Source organism: Bubalus bubalis, chromosome 3 (genome assembly GCF_019923935.1).
Source record: "Bubalus bubalis isolate 160015118507 breed Murrah chromosome 3, NDDB_SH_1, whole genome shotgun sequence".
In the NCBI taxonomy this organism is placed as follows: Eukaryota; Metazoa; Chordata; class Mammalia; order Artiodactyla; family Bovidae; genus Bubalus; species Bubalus bubalis.
The window spans coordinates 36643297-36655704 of record NC_059159.1 but is presented as its reverse complement, the minus strand read 5'-3'; the positions used below and the strand labels follow the sequence as shown (position 1 = coordinate 36655704).

Sequence of the window (12408 nt, the reverse complement as noted above, 5' to 3'; positions counted from 1 at the left end):
GGAAGGCTGCGGGCGCGCCAAGCCTGGATCTGAGCCGCGCCGGGGCGGGGCGGGTGCGTGGTTTTCCGCCTCCGACGTGTTTCCGGCCTTAAAGGCATTTTGCCCTTCCCTTTAAGACGCACCGCCCCCCTCTCAGTCACTCCCAAGATGGCGGACCTACTGGGCTCCATCCTGAGCTCCATGGAGAAGCCACCCAGCCTCGGTGATCAGGAGACTCGGCGCAAGGCCCGAGGTGAGGATCCCAAATTCATAGCCGGCTTTCTTCGCCCGGTTCTCAGGATCGCAATCCTCCCTCTTTGGATGACCCCGCCTTCTCAACCTTGAAAGACCCCTCACCGGCCCCTTCAGAGACCCCCCGAGTCCCTAAAAGGGCTGCTGACCCGCCCGCTGTTCTTAGCGGACGATGATTGGCTCCCTGAAGCTCAGCACCAGCCCCCTGCCTCTTCCTGCCCTGGCCTTCCACAGTCCTTGTTTTCAATTCGCCCGTGGGCCCGCCTGTCCGCCGGTGGCGTGGTCTGATTGGTAGGCTGCCCTGAACCCCACCCAACCCCTTCCCGCCTTCGTATCGGAGGGCGGTAAGATCGACCGCTCGGCCCCGCCCGCCCTGCCGGCGCGCCGGTCCGTGCACCTCGTCCCCTTCCGATTGGATCCAGGATACGTCCATCCGCAATCCTTTCTCCCCTATTGGCCTCCTCAACTTAAAGGTCTACCGATTAAGTTTTGTTCGACCTTCCTCTAGCCCACCCCACCCTCAGCACCTCTAATTGGCTGCTGGAGCCGTTCAGCGCCCTTATGCCCCGCCTACTTGATTTAACCCGATCCTTTCTGCCGCGAACCAACATTTCTCTCATCTGTACCCTGAAATTCCTGAGGTCCCTGGGCGGGTCGTGAATGTTGATTGGAGGAATAAAAAGGCCCCTACCCGGTCCGATTGGCCGTAGCCTCCCAGTCTGTGTTCTCCGAGTAACTTCTCTGCTGGCGGTTCAAGTTGGACTGCCAGTGTAGGGCGCGGCCCGCGGGGCGGTGCAAACCTCTCCTGCTGGCTCCGCAGCGTGTGAATGAATCTGACAGAATGAGTCCTTTTGGGGGAGGACACCGGCTCCCCACCCGTTCGAGGGAGGCCAGGACAGGGGTGGGTGCCTTGAAAGTGCTCAAGTGCTGCTTAATGTCAAACTAACATCCATATTTACTGAATGGTTGCTAAGGGCCAGGGGCACACTCAAAGGAGCCCACAGTCCGGAGCATTGATGAAATGATCACACAGGAGTTAAAAATCAACTTTATAAATGGTCTGAAAGAAAAATAATTGTCAGGAGTGTAACTACCTAGGGCTTCTGACCTAGCCTGCAGTGAGCTGAGATCTGAAGAATAGATAATTCAGTGAGAGGGCAACACAGTGCTCCAGGCAGATATTTGAAAGCTATAAGGAAGGAGGGAGCATAATGGGACCTGGGAACTGAGTTACTTCATGCTCACCACGACTGACTAGGTGGTTCACCAGCGGCCGTTGACAGACTAGGAAGCTGAAGTTCAGAGTTTAGTCACTTGCCTGTGGTTACACAGTTACTTAGTGGCGGCATTTCAAACCCAGTTGTGACTTCTAAGCCCATGTGCTTATCCATAATCTTAAATCACCTCCTCAGATGCAGAGAGAAGACTCTCAAGCCAGACAGAACAGTCAGTGACTAAGATGGGGTGCACTGACAGTCAGAGCCCATGGGGTTGAAGAGAGGAGCGCACCTGAGCTGTCAAGCCCTGGAGCCACAGAGAGTAACTGGATAGGAAAGGAACAGGGTCCCTGGCTTCTAGGAGCTCATAGTGGGGTAGGGAAGACAAAAGTTACAGTCTGTTAGTTCTCAGCATGTGCTATAGTGGATGTCTGAACCAAATGTGCTTGGGCCCCAGAGGAAGAAGTAATTCTTCACCATCTGACTCATGGTGGATCTCAAAGTTTGCAAGGGGAAGAACATTTCAAGCAGCAGGAACAACATGTGCAAATACATGAAGTGATTAGGAAAATGGGAATAGGTTCAGTGCAGCTGAAGGGGTTCTGATCCTGTGGAAGAAGTAGGCCTTAAGATTGTCAGCACTTTGAAATGGCAGAAGAGAGAAGAAGGGACAGTAAGACCTAAGGGTAGCGAGTTCCCTTTACAGCTCAGACACCTGCATTCCCAGAGGAGAAGAATGTTAGACTGGCCATTTCAGCTTCATCTTGGCTGTAGAAATAAGAAGTAGGGGTATGACAAAATATAGGAAGTTAAATAATTTCCTCTATCCTGTGTAGACAATGAGATGATAAACTCTGTGAGGCCAGGACTGGGTCTGTTCCCATTACCTCCCCAAGCCTTAGAGTTCTTGGTATGTCGTAAGCAATAAATAAATGTTTTCTAGTTGGTTTCCCCAGTGGGAAACAGGGTTGAGCATGATTCTCATCTCTGTTTCTCCCACTAAACTGTGAGCTCTTAAAGGGCAAAGCTGTGTCTTCATCTTCTTTGTACTTCAGGGCCTAGCACCGTATCAGGGATAGAGTAAATATCAGTAAATGCTTGGCAAATAACAGTAATCCTCCCTTCCTCCCCTGACACCTCCCAGTGGACACGAGACCCCTCCCAAAGCCTTACACCCTCTCACCACCCATACTTCCACCCCTGGTCTCATGCTGCCATTTCTTGCCCCCAGAGCAGGCAGCCCGCCTGAAGAAACTACAGGAGCAAGAGAAACAACAGAAAGTAGAATTTCGTAAAAGGGTAAGAACAACTGGAGAGATCAAAGGCAGCTTCAGAAAGGACTAACAGTAAGTTAGAATTGGAAGGTTGAGGACTTAGTGTGTGTGCAAACTGTCTTGAGAGAGGTGAAGCCCGGAAGTCAGTGGCACTGAGGTGGGAAAGGTGTGGGAGGCACAAGCCTGTTGGCCCGGCTGGGGAGAGGGGTAGTGGGGTGGAGCCATCATCTCATATCTTCTTCCCTTTTCCCTCTACCAAGATGGAGAAAGAGGTGTCAGATTTCATCCAAGACAGTGGGCAGATCAAGAAAAAGTTTCAGCCGATGAATAAGATAGAGAGGAGCATACTGTGAGTGTCTCTGGGCTGGGGCAACAGGAAGTGGGTGGTCAAGGAGGCACGAAGGGTGAAAGGTTCAGGGGGGAGAACCTCCTAGAGGAGGGCACTGGCCCCCCTCATGGCTTCACAACCTCTTTCCCTTTGGCTCCTCCTCCCCAGACACGATGTGGTGGAAGTGGCTGGCCTGACATCCTTCTCCTTCGGGGAAGATGATGAGTGTCGCTACGTCATGATCTTCAAAAAGGTAAAAGGCCTGAATTGAGTTCCCCGCTCTCTCCTCTTCAGCCTGTACCCCGCCCCAGGGGAGAGGAATGAGGTAAACTATGTATGTGGAACCTTGACCCTATCACCCACTTCTCTTCCAGGAGTTTGCACCCTCAGATGAAGAGCTGGACTCCTACCGGCGTGGCGAGGAGTGGGACCCCCAGAAGGCTGAGGAGAAACGGAGGCTGAAGGTGAGTTATGCCTGGCAGTCCCTGGGACCCTGCCACCACCATCTGGGAGGGGCTGAGGTCAGGCCTTGAGCTCCGGTGACCCCCTCTGCACCCTCAGGAGCTGGCCCAGCGACAGGAGGAGGAAGTGGCTCAGCAGGGACCCGTGGTGGTGAGCCCGGCCACCGATTACAAAGACAAATACAGCCACCTTATTGGCAAGGGGGCGGCCAAGGATGCAGCTCACATGCTACAGGCCAACAAGACCTACGGCTGTGGTGAGGCCACAGTGGGGGCTGGGAGGGGGCAGGGAAGAGGAGCACAGGTTGGGGGGAAGGAGAGGGGAGGCCAAGGCACAGGGCTCCTAGGTCCTCCCACCCTCCCGTCTGCCCCTAGTGCCCGTGGCCAACAAGAGGGACACACGCTCCATTGAAGAGGCCATGAATGAGATCCGGGCCAAGAAGCGTCTGCGGCAGAGCGGGGAAGAGTTGCCATCTACCTCCTAGGCACCCCAGCTCCCGGGGCAGGGCAGGGGGCACGGAGGGACGAGGCTGCTGCTATTAGAACCCATCCTGGAGCCCCACCTTCTAACAGCTGTCACTCAGGCACAGTGTTTGTCACTGTTCGATGTAGGATATGTGTGTGTGTGTGTGTGTGTGTGTGTGTGTGTGTGTTAGTATGTGAAAGTGTGAATGCTCAGGTGGGTATTTAATCTGTATTATTCTGTTCTTCCTGGAATTTTCTTCCCCATGGGGCTGGGATTACTTTACATTCAATAAACACCGTTTGACCCAATGTCTTGGTTTGTTAGCAGAGAGAAAGGTAGGCTCTGGAGAGGAGTTGAAATAATTATAGGTTGAATAATTATAAACTTGCTTTTGTGGGCCAAAGATGGTCAAATATTGGCACTTTTGCAGAAATTCCTAAGGGATGGTATTTTTTAAGAGCAGTCACTATGGCCAAGGGTCTAGCTTTGGATCCTGGCTCTGCGACTTCCTGTCACATTGGTAAAGTATTTTGCCTGTTTGTGACTCAGTTTCCTCACCAGTAAAATGGGAATAATAATGGTAACTACCTGATAGGACTGTTTCATAGACTGCACAGGTCAATGTATGTTAAATATTGATAATAGTTTCCCATCCTCAAGGCTCCGTGGAAATGTAGCTGCTTTGGTTCCCATGACCATCCTCACCAAGTACCTCAATTTCATAAGGACAAGCACTCAGACCTCAGCGCTGCAGTGCCCTCCGCAGACCCTGTAAATTTCCATTTCTGGGCAGATCTGATCCAGCTTCCCCCTCATGGTGATGTCAGACCTCCACCCCTCTGGAGCTGGTTCAATGTTCTGTCAGTTCCTCTTCAGCTTCATTTCACATAATGCACCGGCTTTCCCCTGCCTCCTTCCATAATGTGAGTGTAATGGTTCTACATCCAGCCCAACTTCCTCTCTGACCAGTCCCTCACTCCCTCCTTGTCACAGCGGGTTCCACGTCCACTCGCCTCTCCTGCCCCTTTCTCTCCACCTCCTGTCTGATCCAGCCCAGGGACCAGCATCTCCTCTCCCCGTTCCCATAAACGAGCAGGCCACTGACTTGGTTGGCACCAGTGTTTTATTTCAGGGGGAAGGGCTTGAAGGCCCAGGTCTGTCCTGTGCACTCCTGGGGCCTCCAACCTCTCACTTGGCCTTCGGGTTACGGAACTTGCGTCCAGCAAAGACAGCCTTGTCCCCAAGAGCCTCCTCAATCCTGGAAGGCAGACATGGTCAGGGCTGTGATATTCCAACCCAAAAGCCCTCGGCTCCTGATGCCCAGGCTCACTGTGCCCACGGTACCTCATGAGCTGATTGTATTTGGCCAGACGCTCTGAGCGGCATGGGGCACCAGTCTTGATCTGAAGAGAGAATTCCAGGAGTTGCAAGAGATTATTAGAGAGAAGGGATTGCACCTGGCCCCGAGGGAGCAAACTGTGGTGGTATTCAGCTCCGGGGCAGGGGGCCAGGAACCCCAAGAAAACTCAGACACTGGGCAAAGGATGGCCCAGGAGTACCTGTCCTGTGCAGAGCCCCACCACGAGGTCAGCGATGAAGGTGTCCTCAGTCTCTCCGGAGCGGTGGCTCACCATCACCCCCCAGCCGTTAGACTGAGCCAGTTTGCAGCTGGGTGGAGAGGACACTTGATAAGGCCTGGTGGGACTTCCTCAGGGTGAAAGCCAGGGGCTGAGTGGGGCCTTTCCCTTTTATTTTGGGGGAAGGGAGATGTGTGGGGAGGGTAAAGTTCTTGGGGAAAGAGAGAAGGGGAGATTCCTGATCTTAAATTTGGATTCCTGAGATGCTGGTGGGAAGAAACAGAATCTGGGAGATGGGGATGGCAGGGGTGGGGATGGGTTGAGGCAGGGTGACAACGACAAAAGTACCGGGGTCAGGTCAGGAGTTAGTCGAAGGTTTGAGGTGGAGAGGGTGGGGTGGGTCAGGAGCCAAGCGAGAGTCAGACCTGGAGTTAGTGGACAAGAGGGTAGCTGGAGAGGGTAGAGCTGGGTGGAGGGAGGCCATGATGCCCCGGGCCAGGAGGCACTCACGCCTGGATGGATTCAGTCACCGAGCCAATCTGGTTGACCTTCAGCAGCAGGCAGTTGCAGGCCTTCTTCTCCACGGCCTGGGCAATCCTTTTGGGGTTGGTGACTGTGAGATCATCCCCCACGATCTGGATGTTGACCCCCGAGAGGAACGAGGTCCAGGTAGCCCAGTCATCCTGGTCAAAAGGATCCTCAATGGACACCACTGGTGGGGGAGGGAAGCAGAGTCGGGTTAAAGGTCAGAAGGGCCTCACAAAGGGGTAATGGGTCAGAAAATTACAATGGGGCTAAGGATGGGAGGGACTGAGGTGGTGGCAGCGGAGGGGCCGAAGCCGGTGTGCTGTGCAGCTGCTGCTGACTTGGGCAGGAGCAGTGGAAGCCGGAGTCTCACCAGGGTAGTTCTTGATGAAGTTCTTATACAGTTCGCCCAGCTTCTCTCCACTGATGTGCCGAGCGGGGTCGTCAGGTGACTTGAAGTCTAGATCGTACTTCCCATTGCGATAGAACTCAGATGCTGCTACATCCATGCCAATCACCACCTTGTCGGGGTAACCAGCCGCCTGGATGGCCGTCTTCAGCAGCTCCAGGGCTGGGAGAGGGCAAGGGAGGACTTGAGGCTCCAGTGCACCCCGTCTCTGTGGGGACCCCCAGGGTCCTGCCCCTCCAAGTGCTCACACTGACCTTCATTGTTCTCCAGGATGTTGGGTGCAAAGCCACCCTCATCACCCACATTGGTGGCGTCCTTCCCATACTTGGCTTTGATGACCCCCTTGAGGTGGTGGTAGACCTCGGCCCCAATGCGCATGGCTTCCCTGAAGGAGCTGGCTCCCACAGGCAGGATCATGAATTCCTGCATGGCCAGCTTGTTTCCAGCATGGGAGCCACCGTTGATCACGTTGAAGGCCTGAGACAGGGAGAGGGTGCTCAGAACCTGGGCCAATTTCCAAGAATCAAAAAGGGACCGGGGTGGGGGGGTGAGGTCAACATGGAATCCTGGATCCCCTACTTACTGGCTGGTTTAGGATGAATAATTTTATTCCTCAGAGCCTCTGCTCTCATTTTCCTAAAATGGGGATATCACCTGCTTACCTGCAGGATCTTAGGTGGAAAATTAAGAGAAGTTGGATGTACAGTTCTTAGCATGTGCACCTAACATTGACATGGCACTTACTACAGGCCAGGCACTGCTGTGAGTTCTTTACATATATTTTATTGGCTCATTTCATTCTCTAAACCACCCTGTAACTAGGTACAGTTTATTATCCTTCACTTTACAGATGAGGAAACTGAGGCTCAGAGAGGTTCAATAAACTTGCCAGAAGTCACACAACTAGGTAAGAGACAAAACCAGGATTGGAACCCAGCAGCTTGTCTCCAGAGCTCAGGCTCTTATACAATCTGCCTAGTAAGTAACAATAAATGGTAACATTATTGTTGCAATTAAATTCAAAGGGTTTCCATAAAGAGCAAATTTGGTTTCATAAGCATTAAAGAAGACACAAAAATAAAATGCCCAGATCTTTGCCATGAAGAAGCTCTCCATCCGATCTGGGGTTGAGGCACAGCAGAATGAAAAAGTGGAGTAACTAAGCCTGGGATTGGAATGTGAAGAAGCCAGTTACATTTAGGGAAAGAAGCAGAGAGAGGTTGAAGGGAAGGTTTGGATTGTGGGAAAGGGGAAGGCCGGAGGGCAGTAGGAGAGGTTCCATTTCAGGAAACTGTTTCTTGGAAGCTGGGTCTGGAAGGTGGATTTTCTGGGGGCTGCCCCTGCCCTCCCCCAATGGGTGGAGTGCCTGTGGGTCGTGGCCGGGTGGCTGCACTCACAGGGACTGGGAGGATCAGCTCTGGGTTCCCTGCGAGATCTGCAATGTGTCGGTAGAGCGGCACCCCCTTCTCAGCTGCTCCAGCCTTACACACGGCCAGAGACACGCCCAGGATGGCATTGGCCCCAAACTTGGCTAGAGGAAGCAAGTATAAACTGTGAGTGCTCCACCCACAGGGTTTAGGGCTGTCTCCCAGAATGTCCCCTCTGGTCACCCCAGAAAGAATCCAGAGCTCCAAACCACTGGGCACTAAGTAAGTTAACATATCTCTTCCCCACCCCACCCAGCCCTGGGATCCCCCACCCTAGGGAAACTTGTCAACTTCACATCTGTGTGCACAGCCCGGCCCAAGCCTGGCATGGGGCAGGCATCAGGAAATGCCTGGGAGATGAGTACAAATCCCGCCAGTTACACTGTGCCGCAAAATGCGGGATGCAGAAATAATCCTAACCAGACCTCAGGCCACAGTCCTCCCCCACCCCACCCCTGCATTCCAGCCCCCACTCCTGCCCCGGGCCCCACAGCCCATCCCCTGTCCCTGGCCCTTCACTCACATTTATTCTCTGTCCCATCCAGCTCAATCATAAATTTGTCAACTTTTTCTTGATCCACCACACTTAGTTTCTGAAAAGGCAAGTTTAAGGAGGGGAGAGCAGAGGTTAGATTTCTCAGGAGTCAGGATGTGAGCTAAAGGAAAAAGATGGTGCAGGTATCAGGGCAGAAGGCTTGGCTGGCCAAGCCTGAACTTCTGGGGATGAGGCAGCAGGTGAAGGAGTGCGTCTTCTACTTGCCTTTCCCAGCAGCGCGGGGCCGAGGGTCTTGTTGATGTGTTCCACAGCTTTCAGGACCCCTGGAAAGGCCGCAAAGCAGGGGGTTCAGATCTCCTATGCAATCAGGTCTCTTCCCGTGGCCCCCAGCTCCTGGAGAACTTTCAGTTTCCCTTCCTCTTCCGATGCCCAACCTTTTTGGCACCAGGGACCAACGTCATGGAAGACAGTTTTTGCATGGACCAGGCATGGGGTGGGGGTACAGGATGGTTTCCATATGATCCAAGTGCATTCTATTTATTGCGCACTTTATTTCTAATCTAATGTTGCCAGTGATCTGACAAGAGGTACCAGTCCGTGCCCTGGAGTTTGGGGACCCCTTCTCTACCTTATGCAGACATTTCATGCCACATCCTGAAACCCCCCTCGAATATGGCTCCTCCAGCCTTGGTCTTTCCTCACCTTTCCCCAGGTAGCGAGACTTGTCTCCATCTCTTAGTTCCAGAGCTTCATAGATACCTGTGGAAGCGCCACTGGGCACAGCTGCTCGGAATCGGCCTGGGATGGGAGGAATTGGAAGATCACAGAGTCCCATTCACCTCCAAAGGGCCGAGGTCTCCTCTTGCAACCCAGAGACTGGGGGCAGTGTAGAGAGACCATAGCTCCTCACTGTGGGGTGGGGAGGTGGAGTGGGGGGCGGAGTCAAGCTGGAAGAGCAAGGCCTGGGGAGAAGTCTGGAGAAGGGGATTCCAGAAAAGAGTGGATGCGGCATGCAGCTGTGGGGCAAAGGCAGATGGAGATGGGGGTCTTCCCAGGTAAACCAATTCAATAGCCCTGGGTTACCCTTGGCCGTGTGCAGGTCCACCTCCACAGTGGGGTTGCCCCTGGAGTCCAGGATTTCCCGGGCAAAGATTTTTTGCATGGCCATGGCTGCAGGGTGAGAGGTGTGAATGAGTATGGACAGCTGATCCCTTAAGGAACCCCAAATCCCTTGCCCTTTAAGAGTCTTCCCCACCCCAAGGAGGCAGGTGCTGGAGCTAAAAATACCCCACAAAAAGGTCACAGACCAAAGTGGCAGGCGCAGCCCCCTCCCCCACTCAGAACTGCTCCTATTCCACCCTCCCATCCTCAGAATACCGGGCCTCTCTTTTAAAACTCCACCACTTGCTGAACCCCATCTCCCACAAAGCTGCACTATGCCTTCTCCCTCCACCCCCTGGCCAAATACTCTGTTCTCCATGGCTTCCTAGCCTTTAAAGCCTCTCCTGTTACTCTACCTCACTTTTCCTGCTCCTCAGCCTTCTCCAAATCCTCGGGGGCCCCAAATTCCACCACCTGGCTCCAACTCTAACTCCCCTTCTCCGTCATCTCTGTATGCCTCTCTTCACATTCTCGTTTTCCTATCCTTGGGTACCCCCATCCGGTATGCTCCAACCCCTCCAGGATTCTTAAGCACAAGCTGACATTTCCCCCAGGCCAGCACAGCCTTCATCCTTTACCACCCCCATCCCCTGGGGCTGGAAGATTCACCAGACCTGGGATGTCTTCGCTGGGCTCTGAGTCTAGGTGGCAGCTGGGACAGTGTCAGCTCACCCCCTCTCAGGCAGGGCATTTATCCTGGAGCCACCCTGTACCCCAGCCAGCCCCGCCTCTCCCCCTCTCCATCCTCCCCCTGAAGCTGGGCTGGCAGCCAAGTGCCCACTACAGCCTAAAGCAGAACCTGGCCCTAGGCACCTGCCCCCTTCCCAAAAGGTCAATGACTATCCCCTCCTTTCTCTCTATTCTCCAATAAAAGTCCTTATTTTTAATTTCATTCCTGGGGAGAAAGAGGAGAGGGGCTTCAGAATGGGGGGGAGGGGTCTCTCCCCGTGTCAGGATTGTATTCCTCTTTTGCAAAGGTTAAAGAGGAACTAGTGCCCTTTAGGAAAGGCCAAGGGTAACCTGAGCCCTACAGGGCTGGGGAGGGGGCCTGGAAGAGGGGCTGCAGGAGTGACATCCATAGCTCACTTGGCGGGCGGGGGACTGCCTCTGTCCTCAATGGGAGCTGGGGAGGGGGTTCCGGCCGAAACCAGAGCTCTAAATTGAGCTGCCCACTCAGAAGGCGAGAGGGTCTCACCTCTCAGGGTCCTCATGGCGGCCTTTCTCCGCTCCACCCCATCCTACCCTCTCCCGGCCCGCGAGGGGAGTGGGGGAGGGGGGGAGGCAGACGAATTTAGACAGGCCCTAGGAGTTGGCGCGGCGCCCTGCTGATAGCGCTGGGACAGCACTTATCGCCTGCGTGGAAGCTGTCAGTCAGAAGCCCTTTCTCCACCGATCGCGACGGCGGGCGCTTTAGGGCGTGATCCCAGCTCATCAATGAATGGTGCTGAATCAAAAGTGACCAAAAAAAAAAAAAAAAAAAGAATGGACAGAGGTGAAGTGCCCCTTTCTGGGTGTCTGACCGCCGGGGGCCAGTCGGGTGGGCCTCTAGCATGGCGGGGAAGTGGGTCTCTGCGCTCTGTGACTCTCTTCGTCTCAGCGGGTGCGGCGGGAGTAGGGTCAGCCCTGACTTTGACTGCAGCCCCGGCCGGGAGCGGAAGGCATGCGGGTTTCAAGCCGGCTGGCCGGCCGGCGGGCGAGGGTCACCGGCTTCTCGGCTCTTCGCCCCGGACTCGTGAGACCTAGCCTGCCGGGGCCGGAGCCGCCGGCGCCCGGTGACTCACCCCCAAGCTCTCTCCCGAGCTCCCCTCCCCGCCCTGCCCTGCGGTGTGTCTCCCAGCCTCCTCGCCACCATCCCCCGCCTTATCTCTGGCCGCTCCCTCTCGGGAGATTTCCACCCTGGGGTAGGGGGTGCGGTAGGCCAGAGGTCAGGATGGCGGGCGGGGAGCGCCGCCACGTGCCCGCCTGCGGCCCCGCCCGAGCTGGCCAGTGACTCAGCCGCGGCGGCTGTCGAGGAACACCGGTCGGGGGGCGTCGGGTGCTCCGGGGGCTCCGAGCGGCCGCGCCGGCTGCGGAGGACAGGAGGGAAACGAAGCCCCTTCGCGCCCGGGAGGCGCCCCTCCCCCGAGGGACCGGAAGCGGCCTAGCCCCTCAGCGGCCCCGGCGGCCAGCGCGAGCTAGAGTCACCTAAGCCGGACTCCGGGTCTTGCCCCACCCGCTTCCCGGTGGACAGCCAGCGAACTCATCGCACACAAGTTCTTAGCCTAAGTTTTACTGAAAAAGAAAAAAACAAAAACCCAAAAGGGCAAAGTTGAAGGGACTTCCCCCCTCTTGAAAAAGTTGCAATCTTGAGAAACCGCTTAGTATTCTTCCGCCTTGGAAAATAGGCCCGCCCGTCTGGCCCCACGGTGCTCAATGACCTCTGCAGACACGGGCCAAGGGGCACAGCCGGTGACCCAAACTGCTGACCAGGGTTCGGGCAGGGCTGGGACGTGGAGTGAGGGATGAGGCTGGAGCTGATCCAGTGAGACACAACCCCCTGGAGTCGAGGTGGGCTCCAGTGAGTGCCGCTTGTGCCGCCCGGGCAGATGCTGGAGACAGAAGTCTCCCTGGTGGGTGCCTTCAGTTCTGAAGACGGCCGGGGATATTTGGTCAAATTTCCCTTTACTGCCTTATTTCTTGAATAAATAAAATCAAGAGGGCAGAAGCGGCCAGGCACACGCCACGCCTCGCCTCCGCCCCTTCCGCCGGGCGGGAGACACGTCCCCGGCCTGCCTGCCTTTGCCGAGGGTCCAAATCCGTCCCGCTTGGCGCGCCGAGCGCGCGCCCGCGAAGTCCG

General features: G+C 55.2%; 2 protein-coding genes across 3 annotated transcripts; one reads left to right on the top strand and one right to left on the bottom strand.

The window, feature by feature from the left end:
- Positions 1-2: 2 nt before the first annotated feature.
- SPAG7 (sperm associated antigen 7) lies at positions 3-4285 on the top strand. Its single transcript, XM_006060047.3, has 7 exons — positions 3-232; positions 2680-2747; positions 2983-3071; positions 3219-3303; positions 3425-3514; positions 3612-3768; positions 3887-4285. Exons 1-7 carry the CDS (start codon positions 148-150, stop codon positions 3994-3996), a joined length of 684 nt encoding a protein of 227 aa, XP_006060109.2. The 5' UTR covers positions 3-147; the 3' UTR covers positions 3997-4285.
- A 797-nt stretch (positions 4286-5082) lies between these two features.
- On the bottom strand, positions 5083-10835 carry ENO3 (enolase 3). 2 transcript variants are annotated; one of them, XM_006060064.3, is made up of 12 exons: positions 10768-10835; positions 9495-9581; positions 9114-9209; positions 8676-8734; positions 8439-8508; positions 7886-8019; positions 6743-6965; positions 6453-6650; positions 6065-6266; positions 5537-5645; positions 5322-5380; positions 5083-5235 (listed from the first exon to the last, which is right to left on the bottom strand). In XM_006060064.3, the coding sequence occupies exons 1-12, from the start codon at positions 10781-10783 to the stop codon at positions 5166-5168; spliced, it is 1323 nt and encodes a 440-aa protein (XP_006060126.1). In that variant the 5' UTR covers positions 10784-10835; the 3' UTR covers positions 5083-5165. The 2 variants fall into 2 exon arrangements, with proteins under 2 accessions (XP_006060126.1, XP_006060127.1); XM_006060065.3 differs by lacking the exon at positions 10768-10835 and adding an exon at positions 10187-10331.
- Positions 10836-12408: the final 1573 nt, after the last annotated feature.

Excerpts from the sequence above, each read along its gene's own strand:
- ENO3 (XM_006060064.3), bottom strand. Across the intron at positions 8,735-9,113 it reads GTCTCGCTACCTGGGGAAAG|GGGTCCTGAAAGCTGTGGAA; the intron begins GTGAGGAAAGAC and ends CGGCCTTTCCAG. Across the intron at positions 5,646-6,064 it reads GTGACTGAATCCATCCAGGC|CTGCAAACTGGCTCAGTCTA; the intron begins GTGAGTGCCTCC and ends CTCTCCACCCAG.
- SPAG7 (XM_006060047.3), top strand. The coding sequence starts at position 148 with ATGGCGGACCTACTGGGCTCCATCCTGAGCTCCATGGAGAAGCCACCC. Across the intron at positions 233-2,679 it reads GACTCGGCGCAAGGCCCGAG|AGCAGGCAGCCCGCCTGAAG; the intron begins GTGAGGATCCCA and ends TCTTGCCCCCAG. Across the intron at positions 3,072-3,218 it reads AAGATAGAGAGGAGCATACT|ACACGATGTGGTGGAAGTGG; the intron begins GTGAGTGTCTCT and ends CCTCCTCCCCAG.